General features: G+C 44.2%; 1 protein-coding gene across 1 annotated transcript in view; it reads right to left on the bottom strand.

Moving 5' to 3' along the window:
* Window positions 1-17,058, bottom strand: part of ERBB4 (v-erb-b2 avian erythroblastic leukemia viral oncogene homolog 4) — a 402,050-nt gene extending 384,992 nt beyond the window's left edge. Inside the window, exons 1-2 of the mRNA XM_010583267.1 lie at window positions 17,043-17,058; window positions 16,432-16,583 (exon numbers count right to left, since the gene is read on the bottom strand). Coding sequence (XP_010581569.1) covers window positions 16,432-16,583; window positions 17,043-17,058 — 168 coding nt within the window. The remainder of the gene's footprint in view (window positions 1-16,431; window positions 16,584-17,042) is intronic.
* Between the last annotated feature and the right edge of the window lie 6,865 nt (window positions 17,059-23,923).

Consider the following 23,923-nt stretch of genomic DNA (forward strand, 5'->3'; position numbering starts at 1 on the left):
CTTTTAGAAGTGCTATCAGACAAGTGCCCTTTTTGTTTCGTGAGAGCCCCAGAGGGGTACTCTGAGATGCCTCTGGAGGATGGAGCTGAAGACATGTATTTAAGGAAACAAGAGGAGCCTTTGCTGGGGGCTTTCCTGAAACCCAGAATGAAGGCCTTCCTATTTTGCTTCTGAGAAGCCCCTGCTAACCAGACACAGCCAGATTCATCCTGGCAAATTAACATCCAGTGGACACTGTCTGCAACAGATCTGATAAATATTTGCATCCACTATGAATTCATGGCATGATGCAGTATTAAAATTTCATGGGAGAAAAAATTTAAAAATTGCTTAAGGAGCTGTCAGGTTTGGGCTCCTGGCAGTTGCAGGGATAGTTACAGGCAGCAGACATTGTAAAACTGGCAGTTGCTTCACCTAACAAAATTTCAGCCCTTATTAGACATAAAAAGATATGTAATCCTTCCAGAGGTCAGAGTTAAAACCACTTTAGGTACAGCAGTTCAGCAAGGGCTTTAATGAACAACTAAAATTTTAAAAGGAGCAAAACCAAAAACCAGGACTACGTCTCACAATCTGAAGGCACGTTTCGAGATAGGTGACCTTTTATGGGAGGAGCTGAGGTGCAGAAAGGCAATCAAAATTATTTCTTTTTAAACTGAAATCTCAGGGAGTGTGTGAACTCCATTCAAAGTCTTTTAAATAAGTAAGAATTTTATAACTCCTGGCTGCGGGCTTAGCTGGCTCCAACGTGTTTGTGCAAGTGTGCGCAGATTACCATATTTGAAATGGTTTCCACTCAGTGCTGATCTTTTCACATTCATATCGTCAGGCCGATCGAGCTGAGGACACCAGCCCCAGGACTAACAAGTGCTGTAAGGTCTCTTAGAAACAACTCTCCGCATCTCCCAACACAGGGGCCATAAGAAACCACCCTTACCACGTTCACCTCTCCCACTGCTCTGCCTAAGGAAAGACGGAAAACTTCCTAAAGAAGGTTGCTCCAAATGTCACCTGAAAAATCCTTTTTCAGAAAATAAATAAATATACCTGCAGGTAGTTTACTCCTCCCTGGTGCACAAAAGCGTGCAGGCTTCAGCAACAGATCTGCAGCAGGATCTCTACTGCACAAATTGGCTATCTCTCACTTTGTGATGATAATCTAACAAGAACAAGAAACAACATTAAAACCATCAAACCAGGTGCAAAACAGTTGCATGAACAGGGATTTTTCCTGCCTTGCGCGGTTCCCTCTCCATCCAGCGCTTGGGGCATGGGTGTCTGCACTGTGGGACACAACACGGCCCTCTCCATGGAAGACAGACCCAGCATGCCAGCTCCCGGCACAGCTCCTGGTTCCCAACAGCACCCTTGGGTTTCCTTGCACACTGTTTCCCCAAGCAGCATGTCTGTAACGGAAGCTGGAAAAGGAAAAGGTGACCAAAAGTGCACAGAGCCAAGCACGCAGAAAAGCACCCACTCACACCAGGAACCACATGCTTTAAACCTCTGCACACTGAAAACAAAATATTGAGATAAATGACATAAACCCAGTATTTCCCATTGATGCTGAATAAGCATTTCATTCCACCTCAGGAACATCAGAAAACACGACAAGCGTATGGGGTTGAATGCTTGTGGCAGGAAGAACTGGGGAACTTTCCGATGATAACTGGCATGCAATAACCTGCATTGCCGCAATCCCTTAGGGGAAAAGCATACTTACTAATTACCTCTTCTATTAAAGAAAAACAACAAATTTTGGTCAAACACCAGGCTTACAAAGCCAAAGCAAAATAGTATTTTAACATTTTACCAAAATTTGCTTTCTGAATACTTCCAGCCAGCTCTGTTTAGCCCTACGCTGCTCAGCCACACATCCACCAACACAAGCGGAATCGATCCCAAAGCGGGCAATGGCAGGGCTGCAGATGCAAACATATTGATGTTGGTATAGATTTAAATGTGCTGGACCTACTCTGCCCAAGGAAATGCTAGCTTGCCTACTAGGAACACCTGTAGCAATGCCATTATTTCATGATTTTAGGACTTTGCCGTTTCATCAGCATAGTCAAAGCGTGCACCGGCTGAGCACGTGCCAGATCGATCTGCAAGGCGAGGGGTCTTCATTGCAAACGAAGCAAAATTTCTCTATTTCAGTGGCCAGTAATGGAGAAATTTTTGATCAAAAGGCCATAATAACGTCAAGGAAAAGATCACATGAAAACACTTCCTTTGGAATGACTGGATTTCCTTGCACACAACACGCATTGCTTCCCAACAAGCTAGCTCTAACCAGATGTATTTGATTTTACATTCGATCAGTTTGAGTGATTTTGGTGTCACCCAGCAGCGCAAGAAATAAATGGCCTTTTAACTGCGTTTTATTTTTATATATGCTTTGTTCCACTAAAATAATTCATTGTATCCTAATGAAATCAGCATGACTGGCTCCAGGAATGAATGAATACTCACTCTCCGGTGATGGGTATTTATGTGCTGGGGCAGAGGGTCTGTAATGGAAGATCTATCATTAGTGCCTGAACCCGTTTTATCTTTATTTCACATGGTACAAGCTAACTGAGTGTTGTTTTGGGGGTATAATTGATATATAGCTGAAACAAATCAGCTCCCCAGCTAAGTGAGGAGATGAAGTAGTGGATAATCTATGGTTTAAAACCAGCTGTTCTGCTGAGATCAAATGATTACTTTGGCACTGAAATGATTAGCTGACAAGGGAGCGTGTTTCAGCATCCGCCGTCACTACTGGGCACTGCTGCTGTAACCTCTGGCCACACTGATGCCAGGCACCAGAGCTAATTGACAGCATGGCTGGGATCAGCTCATGGTTTGCTAAATTGATGGACCTCACCTGGCCTCAAAGACGAATATCAGCATTTTCAGGAAACAAACAGGCAGAGGAGGTGGGAAAGGAGGATACCCAGCCACCGGTCAGATGACTGTGACTGCAACAAATGCCAGCAAAATATTTTAGGTTTAAGCTGCGCAGCTGTCTCTGCTCTCTACAGTAGTTTTAACACAGCATAAATATTTGCAAATATTTTCCTCTTTTTTCTCTCTGCTTGCACATCTCTGAATTAATGAGAACCGAAATTCACCCCATCCCTTTCTGCAGTGACCTTCCGTTGGGATTCCTGCAATGGCTGTTTTTAACGGGTTTCCCTATTTTAGGCAAGGGAAGGCAAGGTACCACCTGCTCATGAGAACATCACATGAATGGGACAGAAACGCAGGGAGGACACAGGTTTGCAGTTGCCTTTTCTTTTTCCTTAATCATCTTCTGTGCTTTCAACTACAAGAGCCTTTTCCAAATAATCTGAAGATAACTGAGGTTGCACAGCAGATGAAACATAAACATGTTCATGTAAGCAGGTTGCAGAGACTGGCTACCACAGCAGCAGGGACGTTCAGCATTGAGCTTGCTGGCTCAGAGAGTGGGAGAGTAACCCATCTGCAGAGTGCACCTTCCTTCTTCCTTTTACCTAAAAATTCACCAGACTCCAAAAGAAATTAAACATAGTATTTTAAAAATGACAGCAATCTATAATACCTATTAGGTCAGGTTTTCCACACCCATATCAAAGCAAGACTGCTCCTTACAACAGATATATTTGCTTCTAGTTGATCACAGCAGGTTTGAAAGAAATCCAGTAACATCTTCTGCTTCCCAAAGAGGTTACTCCACACTTTTGCAGAGACAGCCATTAATTCCCTGATATTCACTATGGATTTTACTTTCTTAGGCCTTCACTCTGCAACATACTTTTGAAGGATGAACTGTCATTATCATTCCTGAGGTATGCATTACACAGGGTTGTTGCTTTTGATTTACAGCAGCAATACAACATGTGCCTCACCGTCCCCTTCACTCTCCCCTGTTCTTCAGCCCTTTCTGGAAGGGAAGCCGATGAGTACAGAGCTGGGGGATTGTTTTCAGAAGCCCCCTTCCAAATTTAAGGCAGAAGTCCTTCTATGTGCAAACAAGCAATGCTTGTCTGAAAAGGGTTTAAAGCAATGATGTTTCATATCTCAGGCTTCCCCATTTGGAGGCAGCAATATACTTGCAGGTAGCCATGGGTTTTGGTGGGTTTCCCTGCTGGTTTTTTCACAGGTTGTCGCGTGCAGTGAGACACAAGCACTTCCACTGTCACCATGATTACACAGAATTATAATCAATTTATAATGCTTTACAGTTCCTTTGTTGGCCCTTAGGATCTGAATCAATCCCAAAACATCAGAAATCAGAATGAGTGGCTCTGGCCACCATTCAGGCTCTTGGACCACTTGGCTACATCCCTTCCATCCTATTAAACTTGAATGGCATTTACTTTGAGGGTCTCGTATCCCTCTTGGGCTTGTTAAGGCTTCTTTTCTTAAAGCATGAGCATACTCTCTCACAAAGTGTATTTTTGGTATAACCTCTCTCTCCAGTGAGCAACATTAAGTTATCACTATTATTTTTCCTGCATAAAACAGCGCAGGTTTGTCAAAATCGGCATGGTATTTCCAATTTGCCTTTTGACATTTTCAAGTTTATTATGTTCAGACAGTACCTCAAAGCACTTCATTCTTCCTCTCCGGTAGGACTAATCACCACCAAAGGGGGAAAAGAAACACTATGCGCTATTCAATACAGCATGCAGACCCTATTATCCTCCTACTAACTTCAAACAGAAGTACTAGAAGTCGATGAGACCAGCTGCACTCAAACGACCTGCAGAAGTACTGCCTTGAACTAGGTCCTTGTCACTTTAGCCAACACCTCTTGATTCCACCTCTCCATGATGATGTTTGACACTGGGGACATCTCAGCTGAGAAGTCTGTGGTACTTGATTTCATACCCCATAGGATTCAGCACTCAGAGCCAGCACGTGGTTAAGAGAGATGTCCTTGCTGCCTGCTTGTTGGGTTGAGCAAACTCAACCTCAATCCCAGAAAGACACATCCACTATCACCCCCCGGCCAGCTTCAGTCTCCCTAGCTCCTCATGTTACTGATTTGTTATTAGTTAGAATTAATCATATTTAATTTTAATAGGAATATGGAACTATAAGAAATATTTTAGCAAAATTATATATTGCATTCTATATATTTAACCACCAACTAACAGCTATTGTGTAATCTCCTGTATAGCCCTGTATCAAGGCCGGAGGAATTGGTTAAAATCATCTAGTAGGAACATTTAGAACTTAGATAACAGATGTCAGAATTTTAAAATAATAGGAACTTAGGAACTTAAGAAAATGTATTATGTGTAACTATAAGAATTCGAGTATTGTCTGAAATCAGTTAACCACAGAAGCTTTGGTAAAGATTTACCTCGATCTAATTAATGAGAATTCCAATCAGTAGAGTTAAGTGAGATTAACCAATGATTGTTTTAATATAAGAATATTGATAAGGTGGTGTGACTGAGGGCCAATCACTAGAAATATTAGATTCAAGAGTTAACATTCAATGTATTTTATGTAAATCTAATACATGATAGCAAAAATCGTACTGCGCAGAATCACATGAAAGGTCAACTATCGGACAAAGTGAGGAAGACTATGGAAGACCACCAGAGGGCTTCTGAAGACCACCAGAGACCTTCACGGCGCCTGCGTAAAGGACATTTACATATGCTAATAACTTCCCAGAAATCTAATGAATATGTATAACATTACTCGGAAATCTAATGAATATGTATGAATAAGTTTAATATAAGGTGTATGATTTTGGTGTTCAGGTGTGCGTGGTTCATGAGAGGACTCGCCCGCGCACCCGGCCGTTAATAAAGAAGTGTCTGCTTATCTACACTAAATTGGTGTTGATAAGTTCTTTATTCTGAGTTTTTCGGTAACACTCAGACCAGACCCATACAACAGAGCAGCTTTTGCTAGGACACATCCTTGTGAACACTCCCTTGACGTGCTATTTTTGAGGTGGATGTTCAGGAAGGCCAACTTCTCCCTCCACCCCAGCCTTCCTGGGTACCTACTCAAGATGCCTGCGTGACACAAGTGGGGCTGTAATTAGATGGGCCACTACTAGTATCAGGTTTGGGGTGGGAGGGTTGCTGTTGCTGAATGCTGCAATCTGCACAATTGTGCTGACATTTCTGAACTATAAAAGCCCCCCCGGCAGGCGTCTACAGAGGAAGCCTTTAAAATTGATCTGGTTTAGCACAAAAAGTGTTGGCTAAGCCTCCATCCATCCCTCTGCTCCTCCACCCCTTGACACAGCTTACAGCAAAAGACTTTGCTTTCCCTTTCATATGGCTTTTAACAGCAATTCAAGCCCATTGATCCAAGACTCTGAGTCAGTGTATTACAATGCAAGATTATTCAACTCTCTGAGAGTCGGTTTGTTTAACTTCATCTTATTCCATAGTAAAATGGGATTGGAGGGAGGGAATGCTAGAGGAAAAATTGGCAACATATTGCTTAAATGCTCAGCAAAACAGAAAATTATCACTCAAAGGGAAGTTTAAAATACTTCCACTTGGCACAGGCTGCTATACCACAATTACGAATGTATCTATATGCCTATATATACCTCGTCTGTGCCTCCCGACTTCAATCTCTGATCCACGGAAAGATTTCAGAGGGCGAGTGGACAAAGAGAATAAATAAGCTTTAACAATATCTGAGCAAAGCTTGTCAGTGAACAGCGTGAAGCAGTGGAGTTTATGCCATCTTCTAGCTAGGGTTAAGACTACACTTGAAAACTCATTCACGTACCATTTACACCAAATAACCTTTCTTTCTACAGTTGGAAGAAAACTACTCATTTGCTTTATAACCTAATAAAACCATTTATAATTTAAAAGTGTTTGCAACTAGTCTGTTGGTTGGTTTTTTTCCTTTTGGTTAGTTTAACTTTACTCCATTGTTTGCTTTAGTCTAGCTTCAATTAGTAGGGGAGAGGTTTACATGTACAAGAGTAAGATCATTAACAGCGTAAGGTGGTTGAAAGGGAGGACATAATTGGTTTCGCTTGCCTAGAGGGAAGATGAGCTTCTAAGAGAAACAACACCTAATTAAGAAGGTTTGCACTGTTTTATTTTTAATAATGTCCTCCACTCCACTACCAGCGTTTTTACAGTACCCATCACAGCAGCTTCTGGGTTCTGGCTTAGCCACACCTATTTTGCAGACACACAGGAGCTGACAGCATCAGACCCATTCATGGACAAACAGACGGAAGAGTCTGATGAGACGCTAAACAATAGGAAAAGAAATAAATTAATAGTCTGTATTTAATTAAAAAAAAATAACAAGCCTAGACAGAGCCATGACTCTCAACAGTTGCTTTTGTTCCCGTTAAGAATTTGACTCCCGATCTGTATTTTTGTCAGTGGCTAAGATTCAGAGTGCCAGGACCAGTTGGAAAGCACAACCAGTTTGTCAGACACTCGGCTGCCGATGGACAGGCAAAGGCAGGTCAGACAGCGGACAAGTGAGGTGACAGTGCTGGCCCAGGAGCTACCCTGGACCGACACAGGGCAGCGCATGGAAGGAGGTTTACCTGCACCTCAAAGATCCCTGGCAAATATTGTCCAAGGAGTAACGTGCTTCCCCCAGCAGGTGTTGATCAGGAAGGGAAGGGCTGGGGTCAGCATGTACCTAAAAATACAGCCCCATATAGCAGGCTGTTAGGAAAGGAACAAGATCTGTGTTGGAGAGAAGAAAAAGGGAAAAAGCATTCCTAGCTATTGCTGATGCTACACGACCACAGTGCAGGAACGAATCTATTTTGCAGACTACTCATCAGTTTAAGCAAAGAGTCCCTAGACCTCTCCGTGATATTCCCGGGATGATGGCAGAATTTGCCAGCTCCTCCAAATGCTTTCCCCTACCATTAGCATCCTCCACACGCTACCCAGGCTGAACTGCTGCCAGCCAGCACCCATCCACTGCATTACCTCTGACAAACCTGGAAAGCACTCCACCTGGAGCGGTGAACCCCACATCCAGGCCATATTTTTGCTACTGGGGCCTCTTGCACTTCAATCTCCCAGCAACGGGTCTGGCAATACTGTTGAATGGCAAAAATCACTTGCAGCCATGGCTGGCACCCCGTCACAAGTCGAAGCGCTCCCACACTGTGCCTCCCACACCCACCTGGGCTTGCAGGTACCCCTGCAGCATCCAAAAGCTGCCAGAGGGGCTCATGAGGTTCAGCAGGACCACCAAGAAGGACAGACCCCTGCTTCACATTGCGAGGAGGACTGGTGCAGCCCCTCGGCATGGGGGAGCTGCCCCACATCACCTCCCCAGTGCTCTGCTCTGCCTAACAAAGGGTGGCTTTGCTGCAACCAGGAAAACAGGATAGCAAGTGAAAAGGGTATTACTGATCTTGAGCATGCGCGTGGGTCTGGGTTACTCTGAACAATTTAAGTCAGGCTTCTTTTATCTTTCTCCTACTACTGCTGCCATGCACATGAATCAGACAGGCTTCCCAGGCGGCTGGAGGTGGGGTGCCTCCCATACAATAGGAGCTGAAAGGAAAATGCTAATAGACAATTTAAACAGACTCCTTAATCATCCTGGACTTCAAATCCTTACCTCTCATCCCCACATGTGATACAGCTAAAGGATGCTCCCCTCAACGGAAGTGGACACAAGCAAAGGCTGCAGGAGAGCTGAGGAACCTCTTGGCCGCTGCCAACCCGGAGAAGGGGAAAACGAAGCCCCACATTGGGATCCATCCCTACATCCTCCCAGAGCCCCAGCAGGTGAGCCTCTCTGAATATCCCGTACGTGGGTGTGCATTCGTCAGCAAAGGGCCTGTTGACGCCACTTACTAGTCACTCCACATGCATGACAGCATGTGTTTTATACAGCAAATCGATCACAGCAATATGGATGCAAGGGAACGTAGCCACTAGTGCCCCAGTGGCTTCGGCAGCACTCCCGAGAGCAGCCCTGCAGCAGATGGGAAGTGAGGAGCGGCCCAGTACCGTCCCCAGCAGACCCAGGCTCCCCTGGAAAAAGGCACTGTCTGCAGCCCTCTTCCATTACAACCTCCCCAAAAAATGCTTCCTAGGGGACCGCACAGCACCTGGCACACACAGATGTAAAAAGCTGCTTTACAGTCCATCCCTGCGCCAAAACAGGAGCCTGCACTTCCACAACACAGAACTCTCCTCCTAAACACAAGTGGTTATTTGAAACTTTATCTTTTATACAAAGCCACCAAAAATAATTGCTAAATTAATGGGGCAATAGCTAATGTACATATATTTGGTTACAGCTTGGCAAACCCAGCTCGAGGAGTAATTGTATATTAATTCTTCTCTACGTTTGTTTTGCAGAAGCTAAAAATCTGATTCAAGAAGAAAAGCACCAGCTTGCAGAGTCTTTAAGTTTCTCCCAGTCGACAGCAAAGCCCAAATTCCATTGCAGAGCTGACTTGGGCTGCTTGTTGATGTTGCATTGCTAGTAGGAAAAGGAGGAGAGAGGAAAGAAAGGCTGCACAACTGAGTTTTTCTGTTTATTTTAGGGAGAGGAGGTTGGTGGTGTGTACAAAAGAGAAAGGAGCCTCCCAGCCCAGTTAATTCTGCCTGTTGCAATGCCCAGGACAGGTATAAAAATAAAAGAATAGGGCTGGGAGAAGTATAAAACCCAAGTCAAAATCTGGCTGTGGGGAATTAGCAAAAGCATTAGCTGCTTGGAGAGACAAAGCTGCCAGGTTTGTAAACAACATTAAAAAAAGGCTCAGCAAGAGCCGGACAGAAATAGCTGCGTGGTGAGCAGGGCTGTCACGACAGGACGAGGAGGACACAGGAGATGGGGAGAGGGCTCGGGGTCACCCCTCAGTGTTCTGCAGCTCCACCGAGGTCTTGTGGGAGGGAGCAGCCACTGCAGCACAGGGGCAGCACAGCAGGCGCAGGGCAGCTGTCAGCCAGCTGGGATTATTTGTCTCCCCAAGTAGGCAAGCGTGGCCAGGTGCAAGGGGGAAATCCCGGCAGAAAGGCAGGGAGGGAGGCAGATGGGAGGTTGGTGGCCATGCAGGCAGCTTTTTGGGGGGAAGGAAGGGGAGGCGGGAACGGGGCCCCTGTGCTGCTGCATTGCATCTAGCAGACAAGATGCACCAGCAGCAGCCAGAGGCTTACACCAAAGAGGCCTTGGCAGAGGTAGGAATTGAGCAGTACCATGTCCTGTATCTACCAAAAATGGGTTGAAATCAGACAGGCTGCTGAAAAGGGGGTTCTGAGAATCCAGAGAAGGGAGGCACAGGGGCTGCTAAGGGCAGTCTGTGGAGCTACAAGGACATATCTGCATTAGAGACACCTGACTGGGACAGCACGGGAAAACAGACGCTGCAGAGATGTGGATGCTTTCCTATCAGTGTAACATAAAGGCAATAAGCAACTGAAGCACAAAAATAATGTAACACCTCTGAACTCATTTAGGCCAGAAAGCACTGGATGCCTTTTACCTACTAGCTGGGGGGCTCTGGGAGTGGTGGGGTCAGGATGGAGCTGGGTGAGATTATGTTAGGGATTGCGTGGCATGTGACATTCATCTTCAATAGCAAGGACCAGGCACCAACCACCCAGGTGCTGTCCCACACATCAAGGGATGAGGGCAATGGGAACACCAAATACTCACTCACCAATTACACTCAGCTACTCACCACGGCTGCAGCATCGGCTTCCCATTTCACTACCCACTTCTGACTACAGGACGGGTCTGGAAGACCCCACAAATCCGTGCCATTCCTCACCTTGGCAAACAATACATCCTGGTCATTTTGAGACCAGTTTGAACCACAGGGATTATTTTAAGCTACTGTTTCTGCAAAAGCAATGGAAAACAACAGAAGAAACTGTCCTCCTGGAGAAGAGCTGTATCACACATGCTTTTTGCAGTTAGCCTCTGCTCCCACTCCACCCTCTGGAGTCTCGGATCCAACTCACTTTAAATACGGCTCGGGTTCATCCAGCACAGTTGGCAGCTGATCACAGCCAGCATAAAACATTTTGTCCCTTCCAGAAGCATGGCCCAGCATGCCACTGGTCTCTTGTAACCCACCCAGCACAGCAGTTGTGTTTATTGCTGTGTGCACAGCATGCCCTAGCCAGGTTTACACAGCAAATTGGAGGTATCCTCTTTCCACCTGGATTTGTGTGGCACACAGAGCCCTGCCCCTCAGGCCGCTGCTGGAACACTATTCGGCTCTTTATGCTTCATTTTCTAATGGGTAAGATCCTGGCAGGGCAATTACAAATACATAAATACATGTATTTGATTTCCAGGTCTGTGTTTACCTGGAGGCCACTTTGCCTCTTGCCAGCCAAGGACAAAACACAGGCTGGCAAGCCTCTCCTGATGTAACTCACTGTGGGACAAATGCTACAGGGCATCTTTGCCCAGCAAACCCCCCAAAAATCCCTGTGCTGGTGTAGGGCCAGACTGCAATGCTTTCCAAGCACTTCTGGGCAAAATCCCCCTCCATGTAGGCATAGCCACCCCATAGCCTCTCTTTTCGGGAACTCCTGACAGGCATTACACTCCACATCCCACTCCCTTTCTGCTGACATGGGACCTTATTGAAGCCTGTCAGGTGGGAATTAAGATACTATTTTGCTGCAGAAGAGGATGCAGAGCTGTGCTGCCAGGCCTTCAGGAGCAATACGTATCATCACAATGATCCGCTGAGCAAACTGGACAAGGCAATATCCTCCCATCTCTGCGCTCCCCTTCCCAACACCTCTGTTCAGACTGCCAACTCTCTCTCCATGCCCACGTCTCTGCTGAGCTCTGCTGCCGGAGCTTTCAGAACAGTCTGCTTAGACGCGTTTTTCTATAAAAGACAAAAAAACTTTAAATAAAAGCTTAACCAGAAGCAGCTCTGAATGGCAGCACCGTTTGCAACCAACTCTTCCCCTGGCTGCTCTGGCAGTCCTCCTTCCTCAGAGGGGTCTGTCTGACTCAGACTTCCTCCAAGGCTATAACACAATCAGAAGCAAAAATACATAAAGCCCTAACTCCCAAATTCAATATGCCACAAAGTCTAAACGTGATTGTAAGGGAAGTGACAAGTATGGGCCAGTGCAGGTTTTCACCAAGCACGCAGTTATGTATGCTGACAAAGGGAAGATGGGGCTATACATCTTTGCAGTAACTGCAGCAGCTGTAAACCTGCCCACCATGAAACGCCCACCCTGCTAAGTGGCAGGCAGATAGCTGCCAATGTAGCTTTGGCTGAGGGTGCTACAGAGGCACCATGGAGGTAAATGAAAAAAGAATTTATAAAGTGGTGGTAGATCATTTTTGAAGGCTGTTGATTGCAGTTAGAAATAAGTTTCATAATCGTTTGGGAGAGTTATTGCAGGGAACAGCACAGAACTTTGGTCATGTCTTCAAAAATAAATAATCTGAATGGTTAAATAAAATCCAGGCACGAGAAGATAATTTACTGACCGTGAATTGCTAAAAGCCTGGGGATTAGTCAAAGATAACTCTCATTTACCAAATGTGTTTAACAGAACAACAGTGCTTGCAGAAGATTGTTTTGTGGTATACTAATTGCGTATTTTATTTCAAAAATTGTATACAGAGATGCTATTAAGAAATAAGAACTGTCCACAATACAAACTCTCAGCTTTGCCAAGTGAAACTAGAATAGGTCCCTGTTTCTGAAACCAAACAGTCATTTGCCATATGAACCAGTGCACAATCTGAGCTTTTCTCAAGATTTTTTTTTTTCTGAAATCTGAAGCAGGGAAATAAATCTCGGCTCTAGCCTTGATGAAACTCAAGACACGCACCACCTCAATAAGCTCATCTAGTTTCACAGAGCTAGTCCTAGCACAAAAGCCTGGCCCATGCAATCAGTTGAAGGATGCTAGTGGGTTGGGAAGCAGTGGGAGATGGAGCCCAACCTCTTCCCGCTGTCACTGCTGACTTGCTGGATGAGCCTAGACATGCGACAGAGACAAGGGAGTTCTCAGGGCCTGTTTTCCACCCAATTGTTTGTCCTGCCCCGTTCAATCATGTTCTTGGAAACAGTAGGTGCCTTTCCCTACTGCAGCATCTACGCCAGTGGAGAGCCTGCTTTGGCCATGACAGGGAGTTGCTACTCCAGCAGCAATGTGCTGCATTAACCTAAGCCTCATTTCATTGCCAAAGCTTGCGGTGGTGGGACTCCAAAGACTGAATTACCCCAGTGTACATTTTCTGTGGGTAGGTTGAGCCTCGGAAGAATAATAAAGAAAACCAGCTATCAGCCCGCAGTCAGAAACATCTTGCCTTTCCCAGCACTCAGGCTCAGACACATTTCTTCCTCCTACTGAGCTCTCCTTTCCCCTGCCAGGACTCCCATTGCGACTGTGGTGCAGGGAAGCACTGAGCAGCAGAAACATAGCTAATGGAGCTGGAGGGTAGCACATGCAGAGCACAATTTCATATTGCAATTGCTCACCCTTCTTTTGGCCACCCACGGGCAAGGAATACCAAGCCAGGAATAGCAAGGAATACACAACCAGAAGCAAAAATAAAATACGTAAAACAAAACCAGAAGATTTGTACTCCTGTTTTGCACACATACAAGAATGCTAGGAAAAAAAACCACTGGTACGTGCAATCCCTTCTTACATAAATAAAGCTCCTCGTGATCTCAAAGCCATGGACTCGCTTGCAGGCCTGGAAGTTTAAGTGGTTGAACACTTCATTCAGGTGATAGGCAGCCCTTTTTAGTCTTAATCAGCAGATATCCAGAGACCTAACTCCTAGACATAAAGCAAATCTACTTAGGGAATAAATGTCTAAATAAATATGAGAGATGGGATGCTGATCTTTTAATGTTCCTCTGCAGGGTAAATACAATTATGGGGTTTTTTTCACTTCAATTCATTTATGGTATTCTTTTATTATTGCATGATAAAAAGGCTCAGCATGCCTAGCTCGCTAGGTCTTCCCTCCGTCCTGGAGTGAGAGGCTGCTCAGCTAAGCTGAACACTAACGAGAACGCAGGTGGGCACACAAAGCCATGGTACTTGTCAGCCAGACATACAGGTAACCCAGGGGTGCATCAACTGCCTACCTGATGTCTGCTTGGTGGAAGGAGAGTGAAATTATTGCAGCAGAGACTAAGGAAAACTGGAGCAGGCTGGAGGAGCATCATCTTGCACAATGAGTTCACCATATTTAAGTCTGAGAGAGACAAACAGCCTTTCTTTTAGTTATCTCCCATCTGCCACCTTCATTTGGCCATTAAAACCATTTTTAAAATGATAAAACAAGTAATACTGCCTAACTAATGAATGTCGAATTATCGGCATAAATATGCCAACATTTATTTATTTATTTGCCTCCCCAAGAACATGCTCTCCTCTGTTTGGTTTTCTATTTTAATGACTACAATTTATCATATTAACTAGACTTCCAGTTTGCTGGGGTTTTTTCAAGTTCTGCTTTTTGCTGAGACATCTGTGAGAGGGCAGACACAAGTTAAGAGAAGTAACAAAACTAATAAAAAAGCGATAGTACCTGTCACCAAAAAGCACAAGTGACTGAACCACCTTCATTTACTACACAGGGCCCTTCTTTCTTGCTCTCATTTGCCGATTTTACTGCCCACCTTCCACCAATACTTTACTCTGCTTATAGCAGCTCTCTACAAGGAACTTTAATTCCCTAATTTCCAAATAATTTGCTTTCCCTACCTACCAGCAGGCAGCATAAGAAAGAAGAGAAGCCAAAGCGTGAGAACCATCTCTGGTGAATTTGAGCCACGCACAATGGCCCAGTCAGGGGTTTCAGGAGGCATCTGAAAATCCAGCGATGCCTGAATCGGTGTGGGGATCCTGCCCTCACAGGAGGTATCTATCTGCCGCCTGTCTAACATGATGGGAAACATTAGTCCAGCTGCACCAAGGCTGTATCTATTTCAGAGCACAAGCATATGTGTTTTCCCCACCTGTCACAACTGTGAAATGTATAGATAGCATTTACTTCCTGGGCATTTGTCACTCAAATTAACAGGCAACCTGTTAGTCTGAGTGCAATTAGCACCCCAAACTTTATCCAGATGTATCTAGTAGCTGAATTTTGCTTGCAGATCTTTTAGCAGCCTGGTGTACACTTTGAGTAAATACAGGCCAACGTATAGAGTAGAAATCCTGTGAAATCCCCAACAAATTTAACATGAAGCAAAACTAAACACGCTGTTGAAGAATCTGCTTTGCCTTTGTTAGAACTTGTAATGGAAAGTTCACCTTTTTACAAACTGAAATTGAGCACTACGTTCACCCAAGACCCGGCAAACTGAACGACTGAGTACAACACAACCTGCTGGGGCAGACTCCTGCAGCCCTTTTCCTGCTGCTGGATTTAAACTTCACCACTCCCCCTAAGTGCTTTTTATGAAAATGCCAGCTACATACAGACACGTATCTTGAAACATGACATTAGCATTCTGCAGAAGTATATGCGAGCGACGCCATATGATACGAGCAGTGTAAACCCTTATCTGTGTCATGGCTTGACTTCTTCCATTGGAGAGTGACCAGCACAGCCTGCAACCACACTGCCACGGGCTGTCTTTTCTGCCGTGGTCGTCACACCTACATACCAGTTTCTTGCATGTTGCAGCCACATTGTCTGCAGCATCCTCAGATGCCCACCTGAGTGCACTGGATCACTCCTTTACTGGGATATTTCTTAAAACTTAATTAGTTTTGAACGCCAAATAATGGTGGGCTCAAATTCTTTTAATTCGGCATTCACCTTTCCCTAACACATTATCAGGGAACGTACAAACTACACTGAAATGTTTCTTCACAAACCCCAAAGCATGATATTTATGCAAAATGTGATGTAAAGAGGGTTGAGGGAGCGTACAACCCAGACTCCACAGTGGCAGGACAGCCTTCATCTATCACAGGCTTCCCCTGGATGCTGGAGATTCAGTTAAGCTCATAACTCCAGTCTCGTACACAAAGAGGGTTTTATGTTCATTCAGCAATCACCTTTTTTTTTCTTTTTCCTTAAATGCTCCACAAACATTGCCCAGAGTTCTTCCTTTGCTTAGTCTATCAATCAGTTCATATATAGCATTTTATTAGGATTAGCTTCTCCAAGCCTCCAGTGCTTATCTGCATGATTCTCTGACCTTCCTCAACCCTATCTTACCTGCTCCATACCTGCTGGCAACACAGTGATAGAGACCTGCAAGGTGTCACCCTTCTGCGTAGTGACATGGCTTTCTCCCCCGAGTCATGCATAAATCTAAATGACGCATACTCAGAGCATCTGTCACAGCAATGACATTGCTCTTGTTCTCTGCACATCTGTGACATTTTATTATGCTCTTATATTGCAGTAGAGCTGGTAGGAAAGCAACCTGCCCTTCTGCAGCCCAACACCTGTAGCTACTCCCCTAAACACACAAGATGGAGGGAAGGAAAAAAGATTGCTTACCCGCAGGAAGGAGAGGTCTCGGTTGTGCTCAATGCTGGTGATTTCCAGGTTGCCCATAACTACCTCACAGTTCTCATAGTACTTGCGCAGGGCCCGATACTGCTGCTCCAGGTCAGAGAGGGAGCTCAGCTTGTTCTCGGTGCCAGCACACACTGCAAGAAAACACATGACAAACAATCAGGATGAGTAGAAGAGGGGCACAGGAGCAGAGAAGGAAATAAAGTTTGTATACAGGGATGCAGCTAATTGTAACAAAAATCCTGAATTATTCATAGGATTGGATCCTGCAAAAAAACCCAGCACAAGATACTTGAATATCAGCAGCAGAGATAGGAAGGTACAAATATGGTCCACGATCATCTCAGCAATTTAAACACATCTCACCAAATGGGATGAAGTGCTGGTATTTACCACCAAATGTAGAAAGGCTGAAAATGCAGAAATGCAGGAAAAATGCAAGACTTGTTGACCCCAGCACCTAAAGGGTCAAACCCAGGTCTCAGCAAAGTCCCTACTAGTTCTGCCAATGACAGAATCGGACACTGAACAGAGATGCACCAATCACAGACTAAAGGATGTAAGGCTGGAGAGACCCATGCACCCAAGCTGACCTGGGTACTCCAACATTTTCCCTATTCAGCTGATGCTCAGAACAGTCTGTTGGACAAGCCAAGAGCAACCTGACCAGAAGGCTTATACCCAACATTGTTTTCCCCATCACTTTCCTTAAGAACCCAGCTCTTCCCAGCTTTATACAATTAAATAGGAGAAAGACAATAGCAAAAAACATACCATCTTTCCACAAGTCACCAGAAAGATCTGAACATACAGTGGAGATGTGTCAGATGAGTTAGGAAACACCATCCTAATACAGTTAATTTTCAGAAGATGCCCTTTAATATTATACTACCCTGCTCTAAATTTTGAAGTCCCGTTGAAAGCTACTGCAGCATCGCAGCTCTGCTCAGTCTATTAGCTTGCCGTGCATCAAGCAATGACAAAAATGAATGCGGGAAAGAAACACAGAAGCAGCATTTTACAACAGCAGTTTTTCACACAGCTCTCAGCCTACCAGGACAGCAATGCTACTTAAATGGTCAAGTGTGGGGCTGGGCTTTTTTTGCATGCACTTACTCTTCCTGATTACCAACAGCTTGTGGGTTGTTCTTATCTGCGAGCATATTAATATGAATATATCCAAAGTTTTGAAATGGGCATTATATTATGCAAAACATGAGCCAGACCAGAATAGCATTTCTGGAGCCATTCCCACTCCTGGATTAGATCAATACAAACAAAACTCTCCATGACTGGAGGCATAATCAGTAAAAATGGCTAAAATATGTTCTTTTGAATTATGCCGGTCTTTTTTTTTTAATATCAAAAGTAATTAGTTTTTTGAGTACTACTATTATTGACTGCTTGCTTACTACACCCCCCGCATTTTTTTTTTTTTTTAATAGAAATGGGAACAATTCTCATCTCTGTTCTCCGCTGCAGTCTCTCTGCTGCAGAGCAATCTGCTCTTGTGGCAGAGCAATTCGAGCTTCAAGCAACATCTTGGAGAAGGGCTTCAGGAGGAAGCCAGAAACCCACAAACTGCTTGGAGTTTTCTCCCAAGGAAACTCCCTCTGCCCTAAAAACAGCAGCAGAAATCTGTTCCTCTTGAACCGTAACTCCTCACCAGGGAGGGATAGCAGGGGCTGGTTTCATTGCAAACCATTCATGGGGTGAAGGTTTTATCAGGTCATTTTCAGGTTTTGTGTTTCCAGCGGCTAAGAAGCATGGACCAAAGGTGAACAGGCACTACATAGGACTGCTTTTCCAAATACACATTTGGTCTAGTTACCAAGGGAAATATTGTAAGGGCTGTATTTTATTTTTTTTATTTCTTTCTATGACCTGGTGAAAGTAAAATTTCAAGAGTCCTCGCTAAATTTAAAAACTTGAAATATTTGACATACATTCCTTATATTGTGTTGCAGAGAAACAAAACTGGTTTGTTTGCTCAGGTTTTGAAATAAAAACTACTACCTCATTTCAAGGCTTAACTTAAAGCACGAACATTCCCATTTTGAAATCTTTCTCGTAAAACCTTACCACATAGAGTAAAACATACCTAAACAAGATTTTATTTATAATATTTTTAATAGCCATTTGGGGGGATTCCCAAGATGGAAAGACACAGTCCAACTGGGACCTGACGTAGCTCTGCTGGAGTGGGAACACCTGGAAGGATTAACCACTGCTGCTAGGGGATGGCACATCTTTTTGAAATACAAAGCCCTATCCTAGCTCATATTTAAAGTTTCATTCAGAACAATCTCAAGATCTGCTGTACAAGCATCTCCACCCTTCAGGAAGACGCACGCCTGTCCCTGTCAGAAGACTTCTAAAACTGTCGCTACGTATCAGTTTGTTAGCTGCTTTTTTAAACACAGCAGCATCTATAACAAAAAGATTGACTGTGTTTCCAGCCGAGTAAGTGTTATTCTGTCTTAAGGCTTCCAAGGACTAATAAATAATTTCTGTTCCACTTTGCAATCGGTGCTAATGATCAACATAGCTTAGAAAACAATTCCAGCAGCTCAGCTAATAAAGCTATGTAGTGCAACACTGATATTTCATGTTGCACACCCATTAGACATTTCCCGAAAGCTAATGTAGCCATTTGTTGCTGTAAGGAGGCAGAACACCTGGAGCCTGCTCTGGCAAAAGGATTCAATGGGGGTGAAGCCAGCCCACATGTAAACTGGGCCTGCAAGTTTTATTTGAGTGAGATTAATTTTGTACAAGCAAACCATTGCAGTAACTACTCCCAGCTTTTCATATTGCTATGGAAATCAATTCTTTTGGATAAATAAAAGCAAATTTAGAAGAAATCACATTGATCCTTTAAATTTATCTCATACTAATTCCAAGCATTTAATTTATGTCTTAAAAAGAGAAATATCCTCTGTTCCTCAGTTACACAAAACATCTCCTTGTTTCAGCTCACAACTGGGCCTCTGCTGCCTGCCTGATACGTGGCAAAAGGTACGTGCAACCCAGCTCCTCCCAGTCTGCCACAAAATTTGGAAAACCAGGGAAAGTCACTGCCCAGCATCAATCCTCCCAACTATTACATGGCCTAGATCGGCTTTTGCAGCTCTGTACTGTCCTGACAGGTCATCTCCCCTCAACAAAAAAAAAAAGAAATTGGTTACAGATTGCCTCATGTCAAGTCATATACCAAAAGTGAAACTATCCTACATCAATCCAGGAGTGCAGCAGTGCAGATTTTTTGCCATCAGTACCCAACCAGCAGTGCAGCTGATGCAGAAACAGTGCTCGCAGCAGGAGAGAACCCTGAGCTGCAGAACGAGTTGAATTCCCAAAGCAAACTGGGCTATAGCCATGGATCATTAATAATCCATTATTATAATAAGCCATTAATCTCTCTGTGGCTCAGCTTTACAGCATGGGTTTTGAACATATACTTTTGATGCACCTAATAATTATGCCAGATTCAAAATACAAAAGAGAAAACTGTGAAAGTATTTAAGAAAAGCAGATGAGATCAATCGTCACTCGCAGGAAGATAGAGCTGGGACAGTACCTCCGTCCTTTGCAAAGAGTCCTTTAAAACAGCGAGATTAGATAGCCTCTTGGCGTTTTTTTTAAGGCAAAATACAACTAACAGGGTAAAAAGCCATTCCTGCCATGAGGGAGAAATGCTGCTGCCCTGTACAATTACAAAGGTGCTCCTACTTGCCCATGCATGCCAGGGAGCCAAGCCGGGGAAGGACACAGGCCAGAAAGCAGGCTGTGAACAGGTAGTTACCAGGAAGTTTTATCCCCCCATTTTGAGCCATAGGAGGCGATTCTCAGCCACTCCAGGGCAAAAATAATCATTGTGTGTTTGATTTGCCAAAATAGTTAAGAAGCACTGAAGTAACCATGTGTGAGGTGGGAGCTGAGCTGGGGTCGCACAGCATCCCCAGTCCCTCTGCCCCCAAGCTCGACAGAGAGCACAAACATCTCCCCCTCACCCTCCTGCTCATCTCTTGGAACAGCAACAGGCATCTAGATGTTGTAGCAGCTCTTTAAAATTAAGTGCTAAAATATTACATATTTTCAGGGATGCTCCAGCAGTATATAGGCATAAACATGAGCGCAACAAAATGTATTTCCTTGTCATGCCATGCAAAACCACCATAATCTGTATTTCATAAACTCTCTTCAAAGCACTTTGTTGTATATTGTTAGACACATTATTTTATATAGCCCCAGAACCTGATGAGCGGAAAGAAAATAAAAACTATGCATTAAAAGCAGCCCCTGCAGCAGAACCTCTCCTGGTTAATAAAAAATACTAATTCCCCTGACTCTAACAGAGGTCAAAAAAGTAGCAGCTCAAGACGTGCCTCCAGTCTGCAGCTTCGCTCACTGTTGAGCGTCTCTGAGCACATATACTCCTGACCTGCTCAGGTCTTACAGAGGCATCTCAATGAGGGAAACCCTTCAGCGTTTCAATGCATGCCCAGGAAAATCTGACATCTCCTTGCATTTCCCCTCACAGAAACCCCAGCGAGCTGTTGACTGACAGCCTGTACCAGCTTACCAGCATGCCATGCAGCTCTCAAACACATCTCTCCACCAATACACACATGGCCATTCCCTCTCTTTCTATATTCTGCCAATAAACCTCACAGAGCGTGCATGTGTACGTGCCCAGAGACACCCACCACTAATGTTATCCTGAAGCTGAAGGATGTGCACCCTCCCATATGGGAAGCTCCAAACCGGCAGTGACAGTGACCAGTCAGGCTGTCAGCCCATGGCCGCTTCTCATCTACACCCCAAATACGGGTGATTTTGGGTGGGCACTGGGGTAGGGCGCTGCTTGACCATCACAAAAGTGGATTTCAGGCATTACTCACACATTCACACTTCACATTCCATTGTTTACTTATTACCAGCTACCTCAAGTAACAGAAAAGAGCTTCAGCTCCTAATGGCCCCAATTACAGCAGTAATAATCCTCTGTATTGAACTGAATTTAGTTTATTCATCAATATTCATGTGCATGACTTGGAAATTAATTTCCCATTCAGATTTTTTTTATAACAAAGCCAAATCATTTGGATGTTCACTTAAAGGTAGCAAATAATGGAGGCATTTAAAAATGTCCTTTAGCTACTCCTTTTTAGGCCATTATTTTGCTCTGCTCTGTTGATGATAAATCTATATGTTAAATTAAGAAATCACACTTGACTCCATCTCGTTCTGTTTCTTGTAATACTAATGGACTTTATAATCCTCCCAGCTCAACAGATAAACTAACTTTTGACAGGAGGTCAACTTGTTTCATTTCTTTTTCAACCCCTCTCTGGATTTGCCTACATTTAGAGTTAACTCAGGAAGAGTGAATCCCATCATCTCCAGCATGGTCACCCCCACCTGAAATACCAGTGTCTCACTCCTCTCAGACAAGCAGCAATGAGGCAGCCTCGTGGCCAGCTCCAAGAGAGTTATCTCAAGCATCTGGATATATTCTTTTGAATCATAAAACATTCATTATTATCTCTTTGGTGAGAATGCGGGAGAGCGGCACGTTTGCCCCACACCAGCCTCCACCTGAATGAAGCACAACCTCTCGTTCTTGATCAGTTTGTCAAGTGGGCCAAAAATGCAAGAGGAGGCTTCACCTCTCAGACTCACTGGTTTCATAAGCGTGTTTATGAAAAAAGAATCACACGTTCCTTCATCCCAGACAGGACGAGCCCAACAACAGTCAGCATCTCTTTCTAACACATTCTTTTCCCATACTTCCCACTTATTTACTTAATTAGCTATGTTTTACAGACAGCACCATCATCAGGGTTTCCTGAAAGGCAGCAAACGTAACTGTTTATTAATAATTGCAAACACTCGTGGCAATTTGTTAAGACCCCCAGGTGGGGGGAAATACTCAAGCCCCTTAAGGAACAACTAATTACCAGCAATGCCACAGCAGTCCCCATTCATTTCATTGTGCTGCACGCTCTCAGCAACAGCCTGGGCACCCTGTCACATATGCACAGTGAAGAAGGGGTAAACACACTTTTAATCCTTTCATTATTATTTTACAGCTCTCCTTGAATGAGCTGCAAAAGCCCTGATTTTTCTTGCAATTAGGCACATCCTAATGAAGGGACCACCTGCATTTACAGTCTTGCAGATGTCTCCTGGGAGAAGGCAAAACACTCCTTGAGGTCACCAGCCATTTTCCTGTAAACCCAGTGGTTTTGGAGAGTGTTTTAAAATTAGAGGCTTGCTTTCCCTAGGTGAGAGAGTGTAATGAAGGAAAGCATAATTTTCTCTGTACTCCTAATTAAAAGCTCAGCTAGTACAAGTGTTTTCCTTCCGTGAGGTCTGCTCTACGCTAGAAAATTATCATCCCATTTGAATCCAGTTGCATGCAATCAACCCAACTGTCATGAACCTCTAGACAGCCACACAGCCATGAGAGGAGAAGCTCAGCATTGCCATCCAGCCACGGTTCAGTCCATCAGGGTGTCATCAGACTGAGGTGACATAGTACAGGCTGGCCCACGGCAGCTGTGAGCCACACCATCATGGCTTTGAGATGGGGAACCAAAGGAACCTTAGTAGATATAGTAGATATATGAATGTAGATAGGAATTGTTTAATAATTATCTAGCTTATAATGAAGTTAAAGACGTTTCAATAGAGGTAGACATAGCCCAAGGGGATGAGAAGTGATGTTTAACGCTTGCATTATTGAGGCTGGCTGGGACAGGAGATAGTCCCTGATAAGAAGCAGCAGTTGACTCCAAGAACCAGCCAAGACTGGCCTTGGGATTTGGACAAATGCCAAGGGACAACTGAGTCTGCTGCAGGGACAGAAGGTTAAGAGTTCACCGTGAAGAAGACATACAGCCTTCATCTTCACGACCACCAGACAACCACCATAAGGAGGCACTGAGCAAGCGCAGTTGAGAGGAGACTATGGAAATGACTTCCTGGAGCTAATTTTAATATGAAGTGGGATAGGTAATGCCTATGTATAGGCGTATTGCGAAACTCTATGTATATGTAACACTTGACTGTATGAATTTAAAGCAAACTGCCAAGTCAGGTGTGCACAACTTTGGTGGGACTATCCCCCGTGCTGCCCAGCGCTGAATGAACATACCTACTTTACAATCTCACTGATTGTGGAGTCTGTTTTCCGCACGTCAGCTTTAATCCCTTCTACCTGCATGCAGACATGCAAAGGGCCTAGAAACAGAAGCCTGGGAATGCTATTATTTATTTTGATTTCCAAGTTAAGCTCTCCACAACTGCTAAATAAAATCAAATTAAAAAATTAACCATAATTTTCATCCAGACTTTAATCTGCAATGCTAAAAGGACACTCTGAAACACTTCTATAGCCTTTCTTCTCTTTGCATGGAGGAGAGGGCGCTGGTTTGATAGCACCAATGCATGATAGCATTTGCTTGCT

This window comes from Haliaeetus leucocephalus, unplaced genomic scaffold (assembly GCF_000737465.1).
Source record: "Haliaeetus leucocephalus isolate CR32 unplaced genomic scaffold, Haliaeetus_leucocephalus-4.0 Scaffold880, whole genome shotgun sequence".
Classification (NCBI taxonomy): domain Eukaryota; kingdom Metazoa; phylum Chordata; class Aves; order Accipitriformes; family Accipitridae; genus Haliaeetus; species Haliaeetus leucocephalus.